Source organism: Polypterus senegalus, chromosome 6, assembly GCF_016835505.1.
Source record: "Polypterus senegalus isolate Bchr_013 chromosome 6, ASM1683550v1, whole genome shotgun sequence".
Taxonomy (NCBI): Eukaryota; Metazoa; Chordata; class Cladistia; order Polypteriformes; family Polypteridae; genus Polypterus; species Polypterus senegalus.
The window spans coordinates 188732447-188759333 of record NC_053159.1 but is presented as its reverse complement, the minus strand read 5'-3'; the positions used below and the strand labels follow the sequence as shown (position 1 = coordinate 188759333).

The window sequence follows — 26887 nt, the reverse complement described above, 5'->3', positions numbered from 1 at the left end:
GACCCTGTAGTTAGGATATAGCGGGTTGGATAATGGATGGATGTTGTTGGGAGAAGGTAAAAAAGCAAAACGTAAATATGACTTCAAGCGACTGCATAATTAGAAGGTTGGGCCCACCTTGGGTTAACATTTAAATAACAATAAGACATACACTAAATAAAATAATGAAACCCGCAAACCCATATGCTGGGCATTCTGCATGCCGTGATGTATGTATTCGAACACAAAGATGGAGAGGCACACCTATGAATTTTTCTGAAGAACAGTTTTTGCTGAAGAAATAACAAACATGAACAGATCTGGATGATGATACAAGGGAAGTTCTCAAAATATTCAGAAATTTTGTCTGTTTTCTATTATTTTGACCTGCAAACCAATGCCTGCCATTTTTACTTTCTCGTTTATGAAGTATAGGGAAATTATTGGAATCGTCCAAAAATTCGATGTCGAGATCTTCATGAATCTTAACGTTTTAGACCTCTCCGAGTCTGAAAATACAATTTTTGGAATTATGTCTGTGTATCTGTGTGTGTGTACACACGATAACTTGACTACACTTTCACTTTGGTCAACCAAATTTTGCATACAACTTATTAGGTAAAAAATGTAGATTTCTATCAACTTTTGGGCTATTTCCGCTAATTGGATATGGTACTTAACTGGAACACATACTCAGTTTTTTTTTATTTATGCAGCTGCCGATTTATTCAACTTTACTTTTATAATAATTGTTAATATTATTAATTTGATTTGTTGTTGATGGTTCTTTAATGTACATAACATAAAAATATAATTCTTGTCTTGCGGTTTACTCTTTAAATATCAATCCCCATATCTGAGTATACGAGAATGTCTATGGGAGAGCACTCAATTTTGTTCCGTCATCTCCCAGTCTATGCTCCATACGCTTGTTTTGAGCAAACAAATTATAACAATCGGGGCCATTGAGTTCAGGCTTGACTCACATTGAAGTTAAGACGACACACTGGACTGGACATTGGAAATACATAAACCACCCATGACGTGTGACAAGAAGAGACACTTGACTGTGACATGGCCACTCCATTTCATGGAGATTGTAAGCTCACTGACCTTTCTGGGAGTGTGACTAACTGGTTGGGTTTACCATCACGAGTTGGCTGACTCTGATCCCACATCTGCTTCATCGTGTGACTGAAGAAGAGGAAGTTTGAAGAAGAAGAAGAAGAACCATCAGTCTCTTGGTTAATAAAGCTGACAAGATCATTCAATAAATGAGAAGCTGTGTACCTGTTCAAGGTCCATGACATTGTGATCACACTGGGCAAGTGACAACTGAACAAAATGGACAGGGTGGCACAGGCCTCGTATTTAACAGAATCCTCCACTCAAAAATGAGAATATTTTAAATGTTAATTATGTTACTTTTTAGTCGATGTCGAAAACAATTTTTAATCTCATGCTTTTGTGGAGAAATTTAACAATGAATAGTTGATAGGTGGTCAATGCAGGATGGTACCAAATGATGTGAAAAACGTCCATTGAGAAAAGGAAAAACAATTCTCACGTAACTCGTGTTGCATTGCAGCCACACACATTTTTTACAGTGCCATCCATAATGTTTGGGACAAAGACACCTTGATGTACCCCTCATTTCAGGCATATCCTACAGTAAGAGTGCTTATTGGGGAGGCGTGGTTTAAGTGGGTCCACCTCTTTAGGTATAACTCTGCCTTCCGGCATCATTACTGAGCATAAATTCAAGCGAGTGCAGAAGGAACTCAGAGTCCAGCTCAGGGAGGCGAATGAGCTGTACTGGAGAAAGCTGGAGCAGAAGTTGCAGAATAACAGCATAAAGGAAGTGTGGGATGGGATGAAGATCATCACTGGCTGCAGCTCGAAGCAGGATGCCACCATTGAGAGAGACATGGAGAAAGCATACCTGATGAACAACTTCTTTAACAGGTTTGACCACCCTAATCCACTCTCACCTCGGGGTACTGCACCCTCCACCCATCCTTCTGCTGATACCAGCATAGGAGAGAGTTTCCCCCCCACCCACAATTACAGCAGCCCAGGTAAGCAGAGAGCTGAGAAGACTTCATGCTAGCAAAGCAGTGGGTCCTGATGGAGGATCGCCATGACTGCTGAAGTCCTGTGCACTGGAGCTGGGGAGTCCTCTACAGCGCAACTTCAACCTAAACCTGGATCAGGGGAGAGTCCTGAGTCTTTGGAAAACATCTTGCATCACCCCAGTCCCAAAGGTATCACGTCACATGTGATGAAGACCATGGAGTGGCTGCTGCTTCACCACCTGAGGCCACAGGTCCACCACGGCCTCGACCCTCTGCAGTTCGCATACCAGGAGAAGGTGGGAGCGGAGGATGCCATCATCTATATGCTACACCGATCCCTCTCCCACTTGGACAGAGGCAGTGGTGCAGTAAGAATTATGTTTCTGGACATCTCTAGAGCCTTCAACACCATCCAACCTCTGCTCCTTAGGGGGAGAGAGAGAGAAAGAGAGAGGGAGATAGATAGATAGATAGACAGCTAGATAGATAAAATACACGTTCAACTCAGTGCCAACCTCTGCTCCTTAGGGAGAGAGGGAGAGAGAGAGAGAGAGAGAGAGAGAGAGAGAGATAGATAGATAGATAGATAGATAGATAGATAGATAAAATACACGTTCAACTCAGTGCCACTTGCCGGACTCATTGACCAGACTCTAGGCATATGATACTTGATGGTATATTTGAGAAATAAACTGTGCTGCCTGAGCTATTTTTGGGTCGACTCTCATATAGGTGGGGGGTAAAGAAATTTAGGGAACATTTCCTAAAAAGGTGATCACAGGGGGTGTGCAGATACAGTAAGTACACACAAAATAAGCAATTGAGACTGCAGTTATAATTTGGTCAAGAAGGACAGAGCTACCAACCTTCATGGAGCCTTTCAAGAAAACAACACTAACATGGCCACTGGACAAGAGTGGGATGGTGAGTGCGTTTTGTGTGTGTGTGTGTGAGGATGGGCTACTCAGTAATTACTTGGAAGCTAACAGTTGGCCCACATTCACTCTATGTTCCCCATCATGCTGAAACCAAGACCTAAAATGATTTCCATTAACAGGCTATGGCCTTCAAAAAGCTTAGCATGAAAGCAGATGGACGTGGCTGCCGCTCCGGGGGAGTTTAACCCCAGACTTTTGTCAAATGTTTGAATTATGGTGTGCTGCACAGCAACTTCAAAGTGTTCAAATGTCTTCACTTTTTACATTTTGTTGTGTTTCAGCCTTCTGGTAAAACCACTTAAATTAACAGATTCCCTGATCAAGCAGTCGAAGGTGACTCTGCTAGAAGCGTGACTGTGAATCATATTTTGATAAAAAAAACACACCAGTTACCCGGCTTAACTTCCATTCAGCACGTGTGTTGGTCTTTCCATCTTTGTTCTCATTTCAGTAATTTTCCTTTTCCACCTCCAGAAATGAAAACCCAGAACAGGGTCTGTGGCCATGCCTCTAGCTCTGCCCCCATGACAATAAGAACCCTCTGGGACAGGAAGTGTCCCAGCGTGAACTTAACTAGGAAAAGAAAATCCGAGCACATTACACCAGTCTTAGTGTCACTACACTGGTTACCTGTGTCATTCAGAACTGCTTATAGTTTACAAAGCCTTCAGTAATCTGCTCCATCCTATAATTCAGAATGCCTATCACCTTACACTCCAAATCATAACCTTAGATCTTCAAATGAGTGTCTGCTTAGAATTCCAAGAGCTAAACTTAAAAGAAGTGATGAGGCGGGCGGGCGGCCTTCTGCTGTTAGGCACCTCAAATCTGGAATAGCAGACCGATAGAAATTCACCAGGCTAATACAGTGGAGCACTTTGAAAAAAGCTGAAAACACGTTACTTTAACATGGCTTTCTCAGAGCTTCATCTTAGTTTAATCCTGATGCTCTGTATATTCAATTAATTATCATTACTATTCATGGATTAAAGGCCAGAAGTCCACATAACCGTCATCATCAAGTTCTTCCATGTGAACCCTGAATACCATGAGGACTGATTGAGGTCATTTATGTTAGGTAGAATGCCTAGAGGGGGCTGGGTGGTCTCGTGGCCTGGAACCCCTGCAGATTTTATTTTTTTTTGTTTTTTTCTGTCCTCCCTGGCCATCGGACCTTACTCTTATTCTATGTTAATCAGTGTTTTCTTATTCTAATTCTTACTTTGTCTTTTATTTCTCTTTTCTTCATCATGTAAAGCACTTTTGAGTGACATTATTTGTATGAAAATGTGCTATAGAAATAAATGTTGTTGTTGTTCAGTCTTAAACCAAGAGGTAAAGGAGACGCTGCAGAGACTCCTGACGTTTATCTTAAACTTGTGTACCACCTTCAATAGCCCACAACCTCGATGTTTTGAGACCCAAACGTTTTTATGTGTATTAAAATAACGCCTTAAAGCAGTCAAGGCAATCTGCTCCACAGCGGACTGACCAGGCTACAGTCTTCTCAATCCATATACGTACCTGGACTTTTGTGTTGCATCGGCTGCTGACTTTAGTGCTTCCTCTATAAGAGGAGAAATCATCTTCTCTGTCACTTCAGTTAACACAGAGAACGTTGGCTCTACAATGAAGTCAATGAAACCTGCAGAAGGTGACAGACAGATGGACATTACAAAAAAAAAGCCTGTGCAGAAAAAGCGTGCTAAGCCAACTTATGTCTACACTTCTCCACCATCCTCAAAGGGGGACATTTAGCTCCTTAAATCAAGTTTGAATTAGACAAGAAATACACAATATTACAGTCCAGGAAGACGTCCTGCAGATAAGGCTCAGGTCATATTAGGACTCTCAGAATGTAGAAAGAGGTGGAAGTGACCTCTATAAGGCTCAATGAACCAGACTGCTTTACTAGTGATTAAGCCTTGATTATGACAACTATGGTGCCTTTAAAAAGCTTTCAAGTTATTGTTATACAAAGATGAATCCAAAAGTAAGCAATCTGGAAATTACACAGTAACCGTAATGGAGAGAAGCTGACGCAACACAATACGTTTGTGATGGTTTATGGGTACTTCAAACATGCACGGTGTAGACTCTGCCGATAGTTTAGTTCAGGGATTCCCAAACTCGGTCCTGGGGAGTGTGGCTGCAGGTTTTTGTTCCAACCAGCTTCTGTTTTTTAATTGGACTCCTGGGGTAATTAAGTGAACTTCCCAGATTCTGTGTTTGGGAATAATATAGAAATTAGAAACCTAAGTTTGGTAAAAAACATTAAAATCTACTAAGCAGTTATATGGGGAAAATATATTTTTCTTTCTTTTTAAAATTTTCATCTTGATTTTCGTTCTACTTTTCCAGTTGTTCTAATTGTATAATTTAATAATTACTAAATGGCTGTGTAAGCCCGGGCTTTCTAGAAACTATTGAAATCGTCAGAAAAAAACTGAAATGCAGAGTCAGCGGTTCTGTTTTGCTAAGCGAGTTTCTCACTCGTTTGTCTTTCCTCGGCGGTTTCACTTTGGCAGCAGAGTCGCTTTCTTTCAGCTTCATGCTGTAGCCTCGTACTTCTTTCTTCTTCCGACTCGTTCACTTGTGGCCGTCTTGCCGGCTCTTTGAGCTTCAAGCTGTAGCCTCGGACCTGCGGGCCAGACAGACAGACACACACACTTCCACGTGTAGATGTTTATACGAGGTGAGACACCAAAAATAACTGGACTGGGCTTGGGGGTTTCCTGAAAAACCTTCAGAAGGTCGACAAGTTGTGAATCATAGAACTATATCCCCTCCTGCACACCCTCTCAACCTGCCAACCAACCAGCTAGGTGTATCCTGTGAATAGCCCAGTCAGTATTTGCACAACAATCGCTACACGAGTTGCCACGACAATGTCGGGTGAACAAATTGAACAGCGAGACAAGACAAGACAACACTCCTACTCACTCACAATGCTTTTCTGAAAAGCAGACTAAAACATTACTGTCCTCGATCCTCATTCCTATTCGCCCAATTTAGCTCCGTGATTTTTACTTCTTCCCGAAAGTCAAAAGTGACCTGAAGGGAACACGTTTTTCTTCAATGGTTGAAGTGAAGACAGAAGACTGTTGAAGAGCCTCAACCAAGAAGACTTCCAGCACTGTTTCAATCAATGGAAGTTATGTATGGAGTGATGTAGAGATCGGGAGGGGGAGGATATAGAAGGTGACAATGTTTAGAATGCTGTAATTAATCAATAAATATTTTTTTTTACCAATCTGGATATTTTTGTGTCACACCTCGTATATAGGGCTATTCAAAGTGAAAAAGCAGATTTCAAAAATTTGTTTCAAACAAACTGTACAGGACAGAAACACATTCTGCACATCACTGGATTGAGGAAAGCTAAAAGTTTAAAAGCCTGCCTAAAAGTACCAGGGAATGCCACCGAGCGCAGACTTCATTTTCACGCAAGGTGGTGCCCCGCCTCATTTCCACTCCGGAAATGACACCATTCCAGGACCATGGATTGGAAGAGGGGGAGAACAAAAGATCTTACTCATCATCTATGGCCTCCCAGGTCTCCAGACCTTACCTCCTGCGATTTTTATCTGTAGGGGTACATTAAAGAAAGACTCCATGTTCCACCTATGCCCGCTAATCTTCAAGATTTGCGACATCGAATTTAGGAAACTGTTAATTCAGTAACTAGAGACCGGTAGACTTGTGTGTGGCAAGAAATGGTCTACCGTTTTGGTGTCTGCCGCGCTACACATGGTGCTCATGTTGAGGGCATGCAACCTCAAGGACCATAGGACCAAACTTTGAACTTTCCTCTATCCAGTGATGCGTGGAATGTGTTTCTGTCTTATACAGTTTGTTTGAAATACATTTTTGAAATCTGTTCTTTCATTTTGAATAACCCTGTATAAGATTTGTGGGTCTGACGCTAAAATACTTGCAGCCTTTTGTGATTCAGTGCTGTTTGCCTGCTCGTTGTTAATTGTAATTATTAAGATACAATGAAGGGAGCAAACTACACAGAGAAAGGGCAAAATATAATGAAATCAGCAAAAGTGAGTTAAGCATTTAAATCTATAGGAAAAAATAGAAATATGAGGTGACACACAAAAATAACTGGACTCACCCTGGGGCTTTCCTGGAAAACCGTCTGGAGGTCGGCCGGACGAGAATCATAGAACTACATCCCCTCCTACACGCCCTCTCAAACGGCCGACTGGCTAGTTATATCCTGTGAATAGCCCAGTCAGTATTTGCACAACAATCGCTACACGACTTGCTGCGACAATGTCGGGTGAAAAAAAATCGAACAGCGAATCAACAAATTTCTCACAAAACTGAACAAAATGGCCACAGAAAGTTAAGAAATGAGAAAAACAGTGTACGGTGGTAACAGTTTGTTTTGCACACAAGTTTTTGAGTGGCACAAACGTTTCAAGGAAGGACAAGAAAATGTGGAAGACGTTCAATGCCCAGGTCGGTCGGGAAGGAGGGGTGCTTCACCAAGACAACGCTCCCGTGCACAATGGTATTTCCATAAAGCAGCTTTTGACTGATAAAAACATTCCTGTCCTCGATCCTCCTCCCTATTCTCCTGATTTAGCTCCCTGTTCCTGAAAGTCAAAAGTGACCTGAAGGGAAGACATTTTTCTTCAATGGATGACGTGAAGACAGAAGCCTGTTGAAGAGGCTCAAGCAAGAAGACTTCCAGCGCTGTTTCAATCGATGGAAGATACGTATGGAGCGGTGTAGAGATCGGGAGGGGGAGTATAGAGAAGGTGACAATGTTTAGAATACTGTAATTCATCAATAAATATAATTTTTTTCCACCCATCCGGTTATTTTTGTGTCTCACCTCTTATTTCTAAATGTTTAATAAATGTAAAAATCATGCTGTGGTGCTTTTCTGAATGTAGAATAAGAGAAGAGGAAAAAAAAATACCAGTTAATTAAAAATGATTAGCTGTTGTCACTGATTATGAATCTTATTGGAACAAACACCTGCAGCCACAGTGGGTCCCTAGGACTGAGTTTGGGTCTCCCTGCTCTATTTGAATCCAAGTTCAAATGAATCTGAATGTTCTGCTGCACCACTGTTGAACAATCTCTCACCATAGTGAGATTTCATTTGGTGGAACCCCCAAGAAGAGATCCTGAATAACTGGATGTGAGTGATTGTTTAGATTCGATGTTTTCCTGAAATTATATCACACAAGTCTCCAATTGTGCAATCAGTCATTCAGCCTATTTAAATAGAGAAAACTCATTACTCTGATGTTTTGTGTCACCGTGTGTCCCAAACTGAGCATGGGCCAGAGAAAGCAAAGCAGAGAGTTGTCTGAGGAGATCAGAAAGAAATGACAGACAAGCATGTTAAAGGCAAAAGGCTAGAAGATCATCATCTTCAAGCATTTTGATGTTCCTGTGACAAAGATTTCAAATATTATGAAGAGGTTTAAGGTCCATAAGACTGTAGCCAACCTCCACAAGAGGAAAATCAACCCCAGAATGGACAGAAGAATACTCAGAATGGCAGACAAAAAGCCAAGGATGATTTCCAAAGAGATAAAAGCTGAACTCCAAGGTGAAAGTCCATCAGTGTCTGATCACACCACCTGTTGCTTTTTAAGTGACCGTGGGCTTAATGGAAGAAGATCCAGGAGGCTCTACATTAAAAAACCAGATTGGAATTTACTAAAATGCATATTGACAAGCCACAGTGCTTCTGGGAGAAGGTCCTTTAGACAGATGAGACAAGAATTCAGTTTCTTGGCAAGTCACATCACCTCTGTGTCTACAGATGATAAAATGAAACTTTCAAAGAAAAGACCACCATAGCTATTGTGAAACATGGAGGAGGCTCAGTTCTGTTTTGGACATTCTTTGCTGTGTCTGGCATGTGGGTCCTTGAGTCTGTGTAGGGAACAATGAAATCTCAAGACTATCAAGACGTTCTGGAGTGAAATGTACTGCTCAGTTGTAACGGCCGACCCCTTACCCGGCCAGCAGCTACACCTTCAAGAACTGTGACCTGGATTAATTGCTGAGGTTGAATCTAATCAAGCCGTATCTTTAACAAATTAAACTTTTCCCCACAATCGACGGTGTAAATAAGCACAAAAGAAAAGCAGATATGTAAACTTAAACTGATAAATTGTATTAAATGAAACAGAATAGCTAAACAAATTATAAATATCCCTCCACCAAAGCAACACCATGACAAATCCCTATATGAATATAACAACCCCTCCCTTGCCCTTGAAACATATAACAAACAACACAAATACCAAAAAAATGAATGAGACACGGAAATGAAGGGTCGTGAACTTGAGTCCGAGTAACAATTGTCCTGAATGCAGATGACTGGTTAACCAATATATGGAGTGTTTGTAATTCCCGGAACAAAATGGAACAGCCTCACCGTGTATCCTCGGCGGTGGTGGATGACGATCCGACCCTGGGGTCTCTCGTGATGAGAGTTGGGTGTTGGAAGAAGTCTGGCGGAATGAAAAACAAACTGGATGGAAATGCGCGATGTGGAATACAGCAGGTACAGGTGGTTCGTGGTCGTATAATGAAAGTCTCATTCTCTCTCTCCTCCTTTCTCCTACCTCTCCTCTTTCTCTCTTGATTGTTTTTATAGTCCTGTGACGAATGTAATTGATTGATTGAAAACCGGTGTTTTCCAGGTTTGGGGCTGCGGGCTCCTTCCATCATCCATCCCCCTTTACGGGGACGGCATTCACTGACACACACAAACAGTAAACGGGACGATGGAAACAAGACGCATGTGGTACGAACACAGACAACACTATTACTACTATGTAGCCCCGCTACACAGTGTCAGAAAGCTCTGTCTCCGTAGCAGGTCATGGATTCTCCAACAGGATAAGGAGCCAAAACACACAGCAAAAAGCACCCAAGATTGGCAAAGAACAAAACATTGGACTATTCAGAAGTGGCCCTCTAGGTGCCCTGATTTGAATCCTACAGACCTTAAACATGTTGTCCAGAGAAGACCCCCTTCAAACCTGATCCACCTAGAGCAGTTTGTTTAGGACGAGTGGGCCAAATGACCTGTGAACAAGGTGCAGAAATGTCATGGAGATCTCCAGGAGTCTCTGCTTGTGTAGCCAAATATTACGTTAAGGATTCCCATAATTTGTGTTATTATTTTAAGAAGATTAAGAGGTGACATGATTGAAGTGTTTAAAATTATGTAGGGAACTAGTCCAGTGGATCGAGACGGTGACTTTAAAATGAGTTCATTAAGAACACGGGGACACAGTTGGAAACTTGTTAAGGGGAAATTTCATATAAGCATTAGGAAGTTTTTCTTTACGTAGAGAACCACAGATACTTGGAAAAAGTGATGGAGCAGTGGGGTGCACAGGAGGACATTAGGGACGTTCAAAACTGAACTTTATGTTTTTTCAGAAGAATTAAGTGGGTAGGACTGGTGCACTTTGTTGGGATGAATGGTCTGTTCTTGTGTAGATTGTTCTAATGTTCTATTTAAAATATTCAGATGAATCAAAACTCTAAAGAAAAGCCTGATTTTTGTTAAATATGCAATAAACAATGATGGCTGCCAATAACTTTGTCACTTTCAAGTTATTTCAGATACAATTGTGGATTCTGCTTTTTTCGTGGAGGGGTACCAACAAATTTGTTCATGTCTGTAGTCCATGCTAGGACTGAGCACTGTCGTCTATTGCAGTGTTTTTTAACCAGTGTGCCAGGGCACAGTGGTGTGCCATGAGAGGTACTCAGGTGTACCATGGCAGTACTAGTGTAGTGCAGGTGGTTAAGATCTGTCTAAGAGGGACAGGCCTACCTGGAGAAGCCGACATAAAAGCAGCTCCATGATCGCTATGTGGCAGACACAACACTCGGAGCACTTCGGACGTGTCTCCAGACTGCTAGAGTTCATCTGCCTGGGTGTGTGGTCTCCAACGAATCTCACAGGGTTGGTGAATAGTGGGCATATGAGTTGCCTCTGAGGCAGACAGGGGCAGGTAAAAGGATGAGACAGCTGGGATATGCCACCAAGTGCTCACTATGTGCCATGTCTGCGAATGCTAATCTCGAAGCCACTTTTTTAAACAGCCTCTCCGTTAGTCCCATCCCTTTAGACACTTGAACACATGTGTGAAAATATAATGTGTTTGGGCTTAGCAGAACAATAGTGTGCCACTTGATGCGTTTGGTTACAGAAAAAAAAGTTGGGAAACACTGGCTTACTGTGCTGTGTGAAGGACCCTCCCCAATCCATCCCTTAATCTTTCACTTTGACAGGGATAATAATTGAAAACCACCCCTGCTGGGTTATGCTTCCAAGTATACTACGGGCTGGGCCAAGAGTCTCCCCCCACGTCCCAGTTGCGGTGCCAGTCCATCCGTTTGGGTACTTAACAACAATCAGAATTTTTCAAAATGGAGGCGAGCTTTGCTGACCTCCTTAAATGATAAGTACTTTGAGAACAAAGAGAAAGACAACACAAAGGTAAGAAAATCAGTACAACCTATCTGTGACCGGGCTATCATCGTGGATTTGCGATCGCAGAGAGGAGAAAAGGGCAGGCCAAGCTCAATTTCCTTATCTCCCTAAAAAATGAAAAACACACATGTTAGAAAATAAAACGGCATAAACAGAAAAGTTCAGTTCTGAAAGAGAAGGAGGGGGAGAAGACAACAACAACAGAATTCTGGCCACAGACAAGGTGGAGTCATTCTAGCAGGTGAGAGGCATGTAAAAACACTGGCCAGAAGGAAATGTTGGACACCAGTTGGATGCTGGTTTAAATGCCATCACGAAGGTGTCACCACGTATGCTGTTTAATATGGAGGCCATGAGGGGAGTATTTTGGGTTTTGGTCTGTTGGGTAGCCACCACCCACAAAAATATATATATTTTGTGACAGTTCCAACTGATTAATCCTAGACAGGATTATTATCCATACACTTTGTAATCTCGCCATAAATTACTAGCTAGATAATGACTGAAACCCAAAATGGTGGCACAAAGTGGCGATGCAGCAGAACACAAAAGGTAATGTCTCATGTCTTAAATCAACAGAATGCAACAGCTATTCACTAAAAATTTAAAAAGCTCAAGAAAAATAAAAAGTATAAAGTCCTATAAAAGAGCATAAAGTTACTGAACGTCATAACACAACGGAATAGACGTGCCGTACATCAAATCAGTGACAGACTGAAAATACAAGACCTGTCTGAAGAACTCCTCCATCAGGGCCGTCGTCCATCGCTGATGAAGCTCCCAGGATTTTGCTGGATGGCTGATATCAGCTGCATGCAACATCAAGGACATGGCTTTGGCCTTAAATATCCTGGAGAGCAATGGTCGGAATAAAAGACAAAGGCGAAACAAAGCAAACGTCAGTGCAAGTGAAACCAAAACAAAGAAGGAAAGAGAAGCCCAAACTTACCCTTCCGGCTGCTGCAAGGCGTGTTTTAATGTTTTGATCTGCTGAAAATGACAGGACATGTCTGTCGCCAGCACCATGTCAATGACTAAAGTGCGGAGTTCACTGCAGAAATAGAAAACGAGAATATGCAGTACATATATGGTGTCTACCTTAATAAAAGGATCGGTGTCCGTGTGTCTGTTCCATTCCAACAGATGTAGTAAGAAATCAAGTAAAATGACACCTTTTATAGGCTAACTAAAAAAGATTACAATATATAAGATTTTGAGGCAACTCAGGCCCCTTCTTCAGGCGAGATGTAATACAGTAACTGGAGTTCCCTGTGTTTATATACACACTAGGACAAATAACAACATTGGAAAACCTTTAACACTAGAATTACCAAAGCCTACGAAAAAACTTGTAATTCTGGCCTACCTTAAATCCCTTCACACCTCTCCCTCAGTGTCTTTTGTGTTGTGAATGTGTCGATATGCAGCAAGCAGCCTGCTATCACATCCCCCCACCCCCGCAAAATGGGCACAAAGTTTTCTCAACTCAAGTCTGTTTACCTGCGTGTCAGTTGCTTAGAGTTGAATTGAGTAAATGCTATATCGTTATTTGGAACACATGCATGTCATGTGTGTTCCGTGTCTGCAACAATCTATGTAAACATATTGTTAAAACAGAAACGTTTTTCATGTTTTAGTAATAATTGACAAAATGTAGACATGAAGTGTATAATTGTGTGAAGCCTGAAGTCCAAACATCAAATAAACACTTTCACAAAAGGTACAAAATTAACAGAACAAGTGCGCTTCTATTCAAGAATATAACTGCAGAAAAAGAACCCGCGTTAGGGTGCGACATTGACACACACTTAATACGACCGCTTTGGTGGCACAGCGGTAAGAAATGCTGATCACGGGTTCAACCCCGCACAACTCCGTTTTAAGAAGTGAGCTGCTCTTATTCTTACTATTCCTAGCGTAAAGTCAGAAGTAGACTGCAGAGTTTCCCGTGTACATATACAAAGGCAAAAGTGCGACGTGCATTCATTTTCCAATGTAGAACCCTCGTCATCACTGAGTTCACCTCTGTTATAGTGTGTCTTTATGTGAAAACAGCAGTGTCACATTGGGGGAGGGGAGCATGAACGTGACTGGGAGAATAAAACTGAAAAAAAAAAACAAAACAAAGCTAACCTTGACTAATACCATAAATTTACACCGGCTGTTAGAGACTGAAATCAAATGTATGTTTTTATTCTAAAATAGTAAGAATAAGAGGAGCTCACTTCTCAAAACATAGTCGTGTAGGGTCCAACCCATGACCTTTTGATTACCAATCAGCAGTTCTTACCGTTACACCACCAAAGCGGTCGTATCAAAGGCGTGTCGATGTCGCACCCTAACGAGGGCTCTTTTTCTGCAGTTATATTCTTGAATAAAAGTGCACTTGTTTTGTTATACTTGTATCTTTTGTGAAAGTGTTCATTTGATATTTGGACTTCAGGCTTCACACATTATACACTTCATGTCTATATTTTGTCAATTATTACTAAAACATGAAAAATGTTTCTGTTTTAACGATGTGTTTACATGACATGCATGTGTTCCAAATAATGAGATATTATTTACTCAATACAACTCTAAGCAACTGACACGCAGGTAAACAGACTTGAGCTGAGAGAACTTTGTGTGGCGGTGGGGGGGATGTGATAGCAGGCTACTTGCTGGTTATCGACACATTTGCAAGACAAAAGACGCTGATAGAGAGGTGCAAAGGGATTTAAGGTGGGCAGGATTTACACGTTTTTTCGTAGGCTTTGGTAATTCTAGTGTTAAGCGAGACATCTTAAATGTAAAAAATTAATAGACCTCTTCAGGCTAAGATTCATTAAGCAAGGGAAGAGAGCAATGTCTGTTCAAGATCGTTGGACAAGATAATTGTCCAACAAAGTCTTTTGAAGTTTCTGATGAGTTTGTGAGTCTGTAGTCAGGTTCTCTGTCAGTCCGAGAGATGCAAGCAATCCTAGTATCTGGCCATGAAACTCGCATGAGTTTGACTTCCTATTATTTTCTCTTTTGTTATTTTCTGAAGTTGCCCATAAGCCCTCTGACTTTAATGTCCCTCTCACAGTGTCCATTGCTGTTATAATAATAATAGTAATAATAGTTTATAATTTATTTTATTTATAGGTGCCTTTCAAGGTACACAAGGACACCTTATAGAGCACATTAATAACAACAGTCACACCATAAAATTAATAAAATATTATAGTACAATAAACCCAGAATAAATACAATAATAAAATTGAATTTAAATGAATCAGCTAAAAAGTATCAGACAGAATAAGATAAGCCAACTTAAAAAGATTTAAAGGTAGGAAGAGTCGATATTATGAATGTCTTGTGGGGGAGGTGAGGACCCGCTCAACTGGAAGCTCTAAGCCCACCCATGGTAGTCAAGCGAGCAGGAGGGATAATAAGATTGATAGAGGAGGAAGATCTAATGATGCGAGAAGGAATGGAGATGTGAAGAAGATCAGAAAGATTAGGAGGTGCCCGATTTTGGAGGGTCTTGTAAGAAATAAGCAGAATCTTAAAATCAAAGCCAGTGAAGCTGCTGAAGGACAGGAGTCATGTGTTCTATGGAAGAGGTTCTGGTAACAATCATAATAACAAATAATAACAACAACAACACCACTAATAATAATAATAATAACAACAACAATCTGCGGTGGCCTGGCACCCTGCCCGGGGTTTGTTTCCTGCCTTATGCCCTGTGTTGGCTGGGATTGGCTCCAGCAGACTCCCGTGACCCTGTAAGTTAGGATATAGCGGGTTGGATAATGGATGGATGGATAATAACAATGCTATGCCATTCAGCTCTTCTTACCGCCAGTCGTCCTTTGATATGTTGACAAGGATGTTCATTTCATCTTCTTGCATCAGCCTGTACGCCGCACTTACATGGTGATTTTCCAGGACGGATCGGTCGTTGTACAAAATTGCAACATCTGACCTGCACAAATAAGCACTGCTGTCATCACTCTCTTTTGCAGTCGTTCACAGGTTTACCTCACCAGATCAGCTATACAGTAATATTTTTATTTTTAAAAATGACTAAGGCCAGTGGCCCTGGCTGTGGCAGTTTGACATTTACAAAGCAAATACAATTCAGCCAGAATGCAGCATTAAAGGAATATTCCACTCAAAAATGATATATTTTTTATATGTTGCTTACTCTAGGGAGCTCGTATTGATGGCCAAGAAAAATTTTAAAGCTTAAGTTTACAAGTGGAATGAAGACAAAAAATGTAATGTTATAACACAAGGATGAATCAAAAAGTAAATCTGAAAACGAGTCATGTCAAGTGGCTATTTTGTCATCTCATCCATACAGTGGCACAAAATCATTGGACCACCGTGCAACATATGCATAAACACATGAAAAGTGCAAAACAGGTAAAGAATAAAACTGTAAATGAATAAATAGAAAAATAAATGAGGTTAACGAATAGAGAGTAATAATTGGGAAATACATAACAATTAAAAAATAATTACAGCAGCCACACCACTTGCACTTCAGAAGAGGTAATCCACCTGAAGCTAAGCCGGGCCTTGGATGGAAGATCAACCAGAAAAAAAAAGGCGGGGTTGCTGCTGGAAGAGGTGTTGATGAAGTCAGCAGGGGGCGCTTACCCTGTGGTCTGAAAGTGATTCCCAATGCCCCAGTGCAGTGATGCTGTAAAAATGGCACCGTCCTTCGGGTGAGACATAAAACCAAGGTCCTGACTCTCTGTGGTCATAAAAGACACCTGGGCATCCTTCATAAAGAGAAGTGTGTACCGCGATGTCCTGGCTAAGCAACACACCATGACCAGGCCGTTATGGCCCTTTAATCATCCCGTCTCTAATTGGCTAAGAATCTCTCACCCCTTCTCTACCTAATAGATAATGTGTGGTGAGTATTCTGGCACAAATATGACTGCTGGTGCATCATTCAGGTGTCACACTCCATCAAAAGTACTGCCATTAAGAGAGTTCATAATGAAGAGCCACACGAAATGCGGATTTCAGTACTCAACACACCTGAATCGACTAATCTACCTAACAACACCGGAACCTGGAACTAGGAGAGGGGCAATAAATTCCCCTGACTGCAAGAGGGCAGCCTCCCTGTGGGGGTCCATGGCCGCCACCAGGGGGCACCTGGATGGTTCCTGAGCCATGGACTGCAGCACCGGAGCTTGCGAGGACTGGAGTAGAGACGGCATGAGAGTGAGAAGCCTAAAGGACTGTAAGCTGTTCTTGTGCTGTGTAATGTTGTCGGTAAATAAACGCGAGTGCTTTTTGGACATCTGGCTGTCTGTATCTGGGCATTTTTCACAATGTGTATATATATATATATATGTATGTATATATATATATATATATATATATATATATATATACATACAGACACACACACATATATATATATAATGCGGACGCCAGGGGTTGCTCTTGCCCCATTGAACCCACCAGACAGACGTCCCAGACACACTTGTAAAAGCACAAGAAGATTCTTTTAATGTTTTCTTCAATAAAGTGCACAAAGCACCGCACACTCCACAATTCTTCAATAATAAATCAATAATCAAAAATACAATAATCACACACAATCCTCCACTCCCAGCAGCTCCGTCCTCTATCACCCAACTCCGGCTCCATCTGCTGGGTTTCCCATAGTCCTTTTTAAAGTCCCTGACCCAGAAGTATTCCATCTCTGGGTCAAATACCTTCTTTAGGTGCCCCGGAAGTACTGCGGGTTTCCGTCCTCCTGACTCCTAAGTACTTCCGGGTTAACGTCATCATAATATCCCCCTGGTGAGCTCCCACTGGCATCACCCACGGCACCCAACAGGGCTGAAGAACCAGACTCCATGTCCCATCCTGCCCTGTGGGAGTCTGGGGAACCATTTCCATCCAGGGGAACTGCCTTCTAGCGTCCTGGGGGATGCATTATCCTGCAAAGGCTGTTTTCTTCATTTGAGGGATGTCCTGGCCGGACTGAAATGCTGGCCATCCATCACAATAGACAAACACACACACACATACATTATATATATACTAATCTAATATAAATTATATAATATTTAGGGGAATATAAATAACAAGCTGGATGTGAATAGCAAACAGGCTTGGGCAAACTTGTGGCAGATGAAATTTAATGTCAGTAAATGTAAAGAATTACACATAAAAAGTAAAAATGTAAGGTTTGAATACACAATGGGCGGTCAGAAAATCGAGAGTCCACTTTATGAGAAGAATTTAAGAGTCATAGTGGACTCTAAGCTATCGACTTCTCGACACTGTTCAGAGGCTATTAAGAAGGCTAACAGAATGTCAGGTTATAAAGCGCCTTGATGTGTGGAGTACAAGTCACAGGAGGTTCTGCTCAAGCTTTATAACACACTGGTGAGGCCTCATCTGGAGTCCTGGGTGCAGTTTTGGTCTCCATAAAGACACAACAGCACAAGAGAATGTCCAGAGAAGAGTGACTACGCTAATTCAGAGGCTACAGTGGATGAGTTAAGAGGAAAGATTAAAAGAGCTGAGCCTTTACAGTTTAAGGAAAAGAAGATTAAGAGGTGACATGACTGAAGTATTTAAAATTATGAAGGGAATTAGTCCAGTGGATCGAGACAGTGACTTTAAAATGAGTTCATCAAGAACACGAGGACACAGTTGGAAACTTGTGAAGGAGAAATTTTGCACATAAATTAGGAAGTTTTTCTTTACACAGAGAACTCCAGACAGGTGTACTAAGTCTAGCGTGGTAGACAGGAGGACTTTAGAGACTTTCAACAGGACTGGCAAGCTTTTTTGGGCCGAATGGCCTATTCTCATCTAGAGTGTTCTAATGTTCTAAAAAGTTAACATTACTATCAAATTGGAAATGCAAACACGCCATGACTAAATAGCCACAGCATTTTAAAATTTTGCATATCCATGGACCACAATGCTTATTTAAACTCTATTTGCTATTATGCCCATATAGTCAAAATGATGGAAAAATATTGTGGCAGACAGACACACTTCTCAAACACACTTCACCACCTAACAGCTAATATATGGTGAGCGTATTAACACAAAAAATGGCTACCGTGGTATCATCCAAGTGGATGCTTCACATTAATGGTGGCTGAAGTGGCTCCTCACTCACTGAATTTCTTTTGAATAATAAGAAAAGAGCTAGATAGATATAAAGAATGATTATCATTATTTTTTGCAATAAAATGCAGTGAATTTTGTTATTCCAACAGATGGCGCATCACAAACTACAATTCCCATACCAAATGGCATATTACAGAGACATGTGCATTGCACAATGTACTGCAAATATTAACTCTGAGGTCTGCATTGTGCTAGAGGACCTGAATGATGGTAGTTCTACGCCAGACAAGGGGTGGCGTGGTGCACTGACTTTCTCTCTCGATCCTCTGGAGACCATCTACGGGAAATCCCACACGGTCCCAGTGCCAATGATGACGTCATTTCCAGTTCTGAGCACCTACGATAACGTCACTTCCAGTCCTGGCGCCAATGATTATGTCACTTGTGGTTCCAGAGCCAACGATGCCGTCGCTGTCATTTCTGGTCTTGGCCTTTAGAGCCGCCATCTTTACACCTCTCAATCAGTTTTGTTTTGGACTTTGTACCGAGCACTACTCATCATAAAGGTACCCATTTGCAGCCAGGGCATATTATACTGGTGGCTGCTCCAAACCTTTGATGTCTCCTGTGTATTCATGTCACAATTGATTACTTAGATTTCAACTCATCTTAGAGGGGCAGCACAGCTAGTCAACCTTAATAAAAGGCGAAGTGTCTCTGACTGGTTATTTGTGTGTCTGCCTTGGTTGCTATGTCTCTGTCATTTCAAAAGATGGTGTATCACACACAAATGTAAGTCATACAATAAATTGCATTTGTCATTTAAAGAGAAGGCACATCACAAACATTAATACTGCTTTTATGAATCCCATACGAAATGTTATATAACAGAGACATATGCATTGCATTTGTCATTTCAACAACAAATCTGACAATATTTGTCATTGCCCCTGGCAATACAGTCATATGAAAAAGTTTGGGAACCCCTCTCAGCCTGCATAATAATTGACTCTCCTTTCAACAAAAAAGATAACAGTGGCATGCCTTTCATTTCCAAGGAACATCTGAATACTGGGGTGTTTTCCGGAGGCTACAAAAAGCCATCTCAGAGGTTTAACCTGTCAGTTTCAACTGTAAGGCATAGAATCAGGAAATGGAAGGCCACAGGCACAGTTGCTGTTAAACCCAAGTCTGGCAGGCCAAGAAAAATATAGGAGTGGCATATGTGCAGGATTGTGAGAATGGTTACAGACAACCCACAGATCACCTCCAAAGACCTGCAAGAACATCTCGCTGCAGATGGTGTATCTGTACATCGTTTTACAATTCAGTGCAATTTGCACAAAGAACATCTGTATGGCAGCGTGATGAGAGAGAAGCCCTTTCTGCACTTGCGTCACAAACAGAGTCGCTTGTTGCATCAAATACTCATTTAGACAAGCCTGATTCATTTTTAAACAGTGCTTTGGACTGATGAGACAAAAATTGAGTTATTTGGTCAGAACAAAAAGCGCTTTGCATGGCAGAAGAACACCGCATTACAAGAAAAAGAACTTCAACCTCCTGACAAATTTGGTGGAGGTCCCATCATGCTGTGGGGCTGTGTGGCCAGTTCAGGGACTGGGGCCCTTGTTAAAGTCGAGGGCCGGATAAACTAAACCCAATATCAACAAATTCTTCAGGATAATGTTCAAGCATCAGTCACAAAGTTGAAATTATGCAGGGGTTGGATATTCCAACAAGACAATGACCCAAAACACAGTTGGAAATCTACAAAGGCATTCATGCAGAGGGAGAAGTACAATGTTCTGGAATGGCAGCCCCCTGACTTGAAGATCATTGAAAATGTAGCAAAATGCCCATTGTGGCACTCCTTCTGTGATTTTGGGCTATACAAAAATAAATTGTATTGTATTGTATAAATCAATGGGATGATTTGAAGCAGGCTGTCCATGCTCGGCAGCCATCAAATTGAACTGAACTGGAGAGATTTTGTATGAAGAATGGTCAGAAATACCTCCATCAGAATCCAGACACTCCTCACAGGCTATAGGAGGACAGCGTCTAGAGGCTCAAAGGAGCAAAAGCAGGCTCAACTAAGTATTGATGTCATATCTCGGTTGGGTGCCCACATTTATGCACCTGTCTAATTTTGTTATGATGCATATTGCAAATTTTCTGTTAATCCAATAAGCTTAATGTCACTGCTGAAATCCTACTGTTTCCATAAGGAATGTCGTATATTAAACAGACGTTGCTACTTTGAAAGCTCAGCCAATGAGAAACATAAATCCACAGAATTAAGACCTTTTCATATGACTGCACAATGCCATTCAGGTAGCCCGTTACGCAGGCCTAAAGCAGAGTGCGTCAGCCAGGTGCCACTCTTACACTCATCCAAATATTGCCATTTACGAAACCCGTTGCAGTTATCATAAAAAAAAACCATGGGCAATAACTTTATAGCAGCAGCTGTTGAAAACTGAATACCACAGAGTCACAAATTCATGCATCCAGCATGACAAAGCTGTCTGAAACAGCCAGTAATCTGGCAGCCCCCGCTAAAGCTGTCAATTTAGGTAAAAGTGGACTTGTGTGTGTCCATCAGCCAGAACTGTAATGAGCTCGATCCCAGGTGAGCCGGCTGTGGGATGAAGCACTGGACGTGTTCAGCCTGTTTCTTCTCCCTGATGCTCTCTTCGTTTCGCTCCCTTGCCTTCCCATCTTTATTCATGCTCTTCGCCACCGGGAATCAACTTCGGGAAAACATTTGGCCAAGTCAAAGCCCTGCAAACAGTTTGCTGTCTGTGGGATGAGCCAAGTTACGGTGAGTGGTGTTGACAGGAGTTGTCAGAAAAAACGAATGTTTGGCTCTTCGAGTTGGTGGAGGAAGGGGAGTTTGTTCAAAGGAGCTTTCTGTGAAGCTGGACACTTTGAATCTGTGCGTGCTGAGGTGTGTGAGGGCAAGAAGATGACAAAGAAATGTTTCTTAGATATCCAGTCTACATATTGTATAGCAGATTGTCAGGTTTTACTTTTGAGCAGAAAACTTCCAATGTCTTTGGGATGTGGTTGGGAAAGTGGGCACCAACTATTGAATCTAAAGGGGCGACGACTTGGAAAGTCACTGAAATAAGGATGAGAAGATGTCGTATTATTAGTGAACAGGGTCCAGAAAATCAGAAGGATGAACGAATGGATGAATAATAATAATAATTCTTTACATTTATATAATGCTTTTCTCAATACTCAAAGTGCGTCACTGAGTGGGGAGTCACTTCAATCACCACAAATGTGCAGCATCCACCTGCATGATGCAACGGCAGCCATTGTTTTGCCAGTCTGCTCACCACACATTAGCCAATTACAGACAGGGGATGATTAGGGGGCCAGAATGACTTGACTTCTTCTTTCGGCTGCTCCTGTTAGATCATCTTTTTCCATATCAATGCGGGAGGAACCGGGTATAATCAGAATATAAGTTTAATATGTCACTGTGCTCTGGGCAAATATTTTAAATCTGTTTTTCTTTTCTTCTCGCATGTACAGCTAAGACAAAGCCAGATTTAGTACAGGGGCCTAGCATTTAGAACTGCTAGGCAAGCATCTTAAGACAAGTTAAGGACAACTGTGAAATGGGCAACATACACTATTTCTGTGTGTTAGAGTCAGCATGACTTTGGATCTTAGGTATGATTTACCTAAGTGAAGGCCTGCACATGGAGAAAGAGTATAATGCCTTGGCACATTGCCTGGCACACCTTAGAAGCCAACGGACGGATGGGAGATAATGTCATCCGATCCTGAAAATCCTTCCAGCACAGCGATGAAAATGGCAGATTGTATACATCGAGCTCCCACCTCGGTAAAAAAGTCTTGCTATGGCTTCCTCGTCTGTAATGCCACGTAAATCGTCATTAAAGAAAGCTAAGTTATTTTCTCTTATGTGATTTCTACTCTGCTCAATGCTTTTATGGACTGGGTGTTGGGCAAAGTCATGGGGTCCAGCGGCTGTGTGGCATCTGTTAGTGAAGAAAGATTCACAGATCTTGACTTTGCTGACGATGCTGTGATCTTCGTGGAGTCAAAGGAGGCTCTCGAGAGACAGAGAGAGGGGTCTGAGTGTCTTTCTGTGGAGAGAGTGTCGACCTCGTCATTGAGAGGTTTACTTACCTCGGCAGTGACATTCATGTGACCATTCCTATGAAGTCAGTAGACAGATTGGGTGAGCACGGGGGGTCATGAGTTCGCTGGAAAGTGGCGTGTGGTGCTCCTGATATCTTAAAGGACAAAGGTCCAAGTCTTTAGAGTCCTGGTGCTTCCTGTCTTGCTATATGGTTGTGAGACATGGACGCTATCCAGTGACCCGAGATGAAGACTGGACTCCTTTGGTACTGTGTCTCTCCAGAAAATCCTTGGGAACCGTTGCTTTGACTTTGTGTTGAATGAGCGGTTGCTCATGGAGTCCCGAATGAGGCACATGACCTGTATGGTGAGGGAGCGTCAGTTACGGCACTACGGCTATGTGACGCGTGTCCCAAAGGGTGATCCGGCTTGTAAGATCCTCATTGTTGGTGACCCGAGTGGCTGGCCCAGGTCAAGGGGTCGCCCACGTAACACCTGGCTGTGACAGATAGAGGGTCATTTCCAGAGGGTGGGACTGGACCGCGTGTCTGCCTGGGGAGTTGCCAACCGGGATCCCAAGTTATTTCATCGTGTAGTGGGTGCGACAACACACTTTACCAGTGCATGCTACCCCACTTGACGTGACTTGATTTCTTACCGTCGTATCACTAAGGGAGGAATATTGCCTCTCTATAATATATGTATTTAAGTTCAGGTTACTTAAGACGCCACAATTGCAAAACAAACGTATTTCCAGGGAACTAGCGACTCCTAGTGGAAAACACCGGGACAGCAATTCTTACCTTTGCACCATCCAGGCGGACCAGAATGACTTAGGCTGTGGTGGGCAATTTAGCCTGGACATCGGGGTACACCCTACTCTTTATGAAGGATGATCAGCGATCTTAATGACCAGAGAGTGTCAGGACCTCAGGTTTATGTCTGATCTGAAGGACAGTGCCATGTTTACACCACAGTGTCACCGTCACAGCACTGGTGCAGTGGGATCCATACACAGAATGGGGCACTGGGAATGACATTCAGATCACAGAGTAAGTGCTCGCTACTTGCCCCACCAACACCTCTTCCAGCAGCAACCCAAGCTTTTCCTAGATGGTTGCTGTTAAAGAAAATTTTATTTCTTGCAAGCTACTAAGGATCAAAAGCTGTTTTATTATAACAGCAGGTTATTCATACAGGCGTCTGTCATAAGATAAGCTGAACTTGGGTAACTTTCTTTTTTAGGAACGCGTCTGTTAGACACAGGAAAAATGACCTTTCCTTCTTTGGGGCACCTCTTGACACGTACACAAAAAAAATGGTTTTCCGAGTTGATGAAATGCTTAGATGCTGTTTCATAAGTAAGGGGGTCGGAGGAAAATTAATATTAAAAGCCGATTGAAACCAGAAAACCTGGCTCTTCTGCTTTGCAAAGCATGAATCCATGTACTCATCTGTGACTGAATAAAGACTGATTGATTGAACTATTCCTGTCTTCCTCGTGGGTTACTTCCACATCTCCCATCCAAGTACTGGCCGGGCCCGAACATGCTTAGCTTCAGAAGGATGATCTGCTCTGAAGCACATGTGGTATGGCCGACGGCTGCTGTGATCATTCAGGTGACACAATCTCCTGTTGGTGTCACGATATGAAGGGGCCCACAAGTCAAGGAGGCAGGCAGAAAGTTTATACAGGGAGACAGGAGAACACACACCAATGTTGTAGTGAATGAAATAGGCAGGTGTCTTCTAGGACAGGGGTTGCCAACTCTAGTCCTCGAGGACCACCGTGGCTGCAGGTTTTCATTCTAACCCTTTTTTTTTTTAAGGATCATGGAGCCTTGGAATGCAGCACTTCCGCCACAACTGGAAGCGCTGCCGGAAGAGATTCCAGGCACACCCAGAGTGCTTCCGTGTGCTCATGCGGCACTTCTGCCACACCAGGAAGTCACCGTCAGAAGTTCATCAGAAAGCACCTGGAGCACATCCGGGTGAAGCATAAAAGAGGCTGCCTCACTCCATTCGAGGAGCCAGAGTCGGGAGGCAGAGGACGAAGCTTGTGACAGGAGGAGTGGAGGTGGCAGAACAGCAGGAAAAGAGAAAGGAGAGGAAAAGGACTGTGAGTCTTTGGGCAGTGTGTTTGTGCTGTGTGCGCAAAGGAGAATAAAAGCATGTCTTTGTGGACATCTGGTGTCGTGTCTGTCTGTGTCCGGGGTTCAAGTTCCACAGCAGGAAAACACAAAAATGATAAATTGGGATCTCACAACTCAGCTTAGCACAGTTAGTTCAAAGTTACTCATTTATTACTCATTATTTATTCATGCTACATTACATTCACATACACAGAAGAGTTAGAGTACCTGGTCTGAATGTGGAAATTGTTTGTGGTTCCTGTATGTTCAAAATCATGGATTGCAGCTGCAAACACCATTGCTAAAATTTCCAGTTCTGTCAGCCAGTGCTGGGGAGAAGAAAATAAAAACAAAATTAAGTCAAAGAGCACAACGATGAGGATCCAGGCGTTCACACTTCCAGAAGCTGGCAACTGGTCCATATTCAACTTCTAGAACATTGGAAAAGTCTGCGATGAGAACAGGGCCTTCAGTCCAGCAAGCTTGTCTATCCCATTCTCTGACATCATCCAAAATGACATCAAGTAGAAATCTGAAGGTCCCTGAAGTCCTGCTCTCCACCATGTGACTCGGTAATATATTCCATGTGTCTGTGGTTCTTTGTGTGTAGAAAAGCTTTCTAACATTCATTTGACATCTGGCCTTAACAAGTTTCCTCCTGTGTCCCTCTGTTCATGCTAAAGAATTTATTTTAAAGTAATAGTGGGATCCACTGTACTAACCCACTTTAACAAAAGGATAACTGTTTGTGTGTCCATCCGGTTACTTTCATTCCAACTGATGGTGCATCACAAACATTCAAAGTAATAAAATGCATTGCATTAGTCACTCCAAAAAATAGCACATTACAAACAATAACCCTGCTTTTACAAATCCCATACCAAACTGCATATAACAGACATATGCGTTGCATTTGTCATTTCAACAGATGGCACATCACAAAAATTAATACTGCCAGTTACAAATTCAATATCAAAATATGCATTACATTTATCATTCCAACAGACGGCACATCGCAAACATTAACACCACATTTATGAATCCCATAGCATATGGTTTATATCACATGCATATGCATTGCATTTATCATTCCAACAGATGGCACACCTCAATCAATAACACTGCCTTTATGGATTCCATGCCAAAGGGCGTATGTCGCAGGCGTATGCACTGCATCCATCATTCCAACAGGTGGTACATCACAAACAGCTTACTAACGCATTTCATTGATACAAATGTTTGTGATGTGCCGTCTGTTGGAATGACAAGTGCAATGCATATGCCTCTGACATATGCTCTTTAGTATGAAATCTGTAAAGGCAGTGTTATTGATCGAGATGTGCCATCTGTTGGAATGAGAAGTGCAATGCATTAATACTACATGCATTACAAAATAGATTTTAATAGGTGGTGCACTACAAACATTAACTCTGGGGCCGATATTGATTACTTAGATTTTATCCATCTTAGGGTAGCACTGCTAGTACCTTTAATAATTTTGAACCCTTCAATCATGTCCCTTCTATTTGCTTAAACTCCTTCAATCTCTCCTCCTAACTCATACAGTCAGGTCCATAGTTATTTGGACAATAACACAATTTTCATAAATTTGGCTCTGCACACCACCACAATACTTATGGACCTGACGGTATCTCTCAGTCCTCTGGTGAATCTCGTTGCTCTTCTCTAGACTTTATCCAGCGCAGGTTTATCTTTTTAACTGCTCTCAATACTCCAAATGAGGCCTCACCAGTGTGTTGTACTGCTTATGTATATCCCCCGCACATTGTGATATACACCCAAACATCCTAATAGCTTTCCTAATTACGTCTGCATACTGTTTGGATGAAGATGGTGACCAGTTCACTACGACTCCCAGATCCTTCTTATTTAGCGGTACTTTCAGGTTTCTCCTCTTGTGTATTCATTTCTAACATTTCTACTTCCTCTGTGTAATCCTTTACCTTTACTTACAACACATTTCATTGTGCACAAATCTGCCCACGCCTGTCTGCTGCCCAAGTCCTTTTGTAAAAACTGAGCTGATTC

The 26887-nt window shown here is 42.1% G+C and overlaps 1 protein-coding gene across 4 annotated transcripts in view; it reads right to left on the bottom strand.

The window, feature by feature from the left end:
- pde1a (phosphodiesterase 1A, calmodulin-dependent) overlaps window positions 1-26887 on the bottom strand; it is a 477351-nt gene that overhangs the window by 21699 nt on the left and 428765 nt on the right. For 3 of the 4 annotated variants that reach the window (XM_039757737.1, XM_039757739.1, XM_039757740.1), the window contains 7 exons: window positions 25067-25167; window positions 15319-15444; window positions 12439-12540; window positions 12219-12339; window positions 11515-11596; window positions 4517-4637; window positions 1093-1173 (listed from right to left, as the gene is read on the bottom strand). In XM_039757737.1, the coding sequence (XP_039613671.1) occupies window positions 1093-1173; window positions 4517-4637; window positions 11515-11596; window positions 12219-12339; window positions 12439-12540; window positions 15319-15444; window positions 25067-25167 (734 nt within the window). The remainder of the gene's footprint in view (window positions 1-1092; window positions 1174-4516; window positions 4638-11514; window positions 11597-12218; window positions 12340-12438; window positions 12541-15318; window positions 15445-25066; window positions 25168-26887) is intronic. The other variant, XM_039757738.1, reaches the window with a different exon arrangement.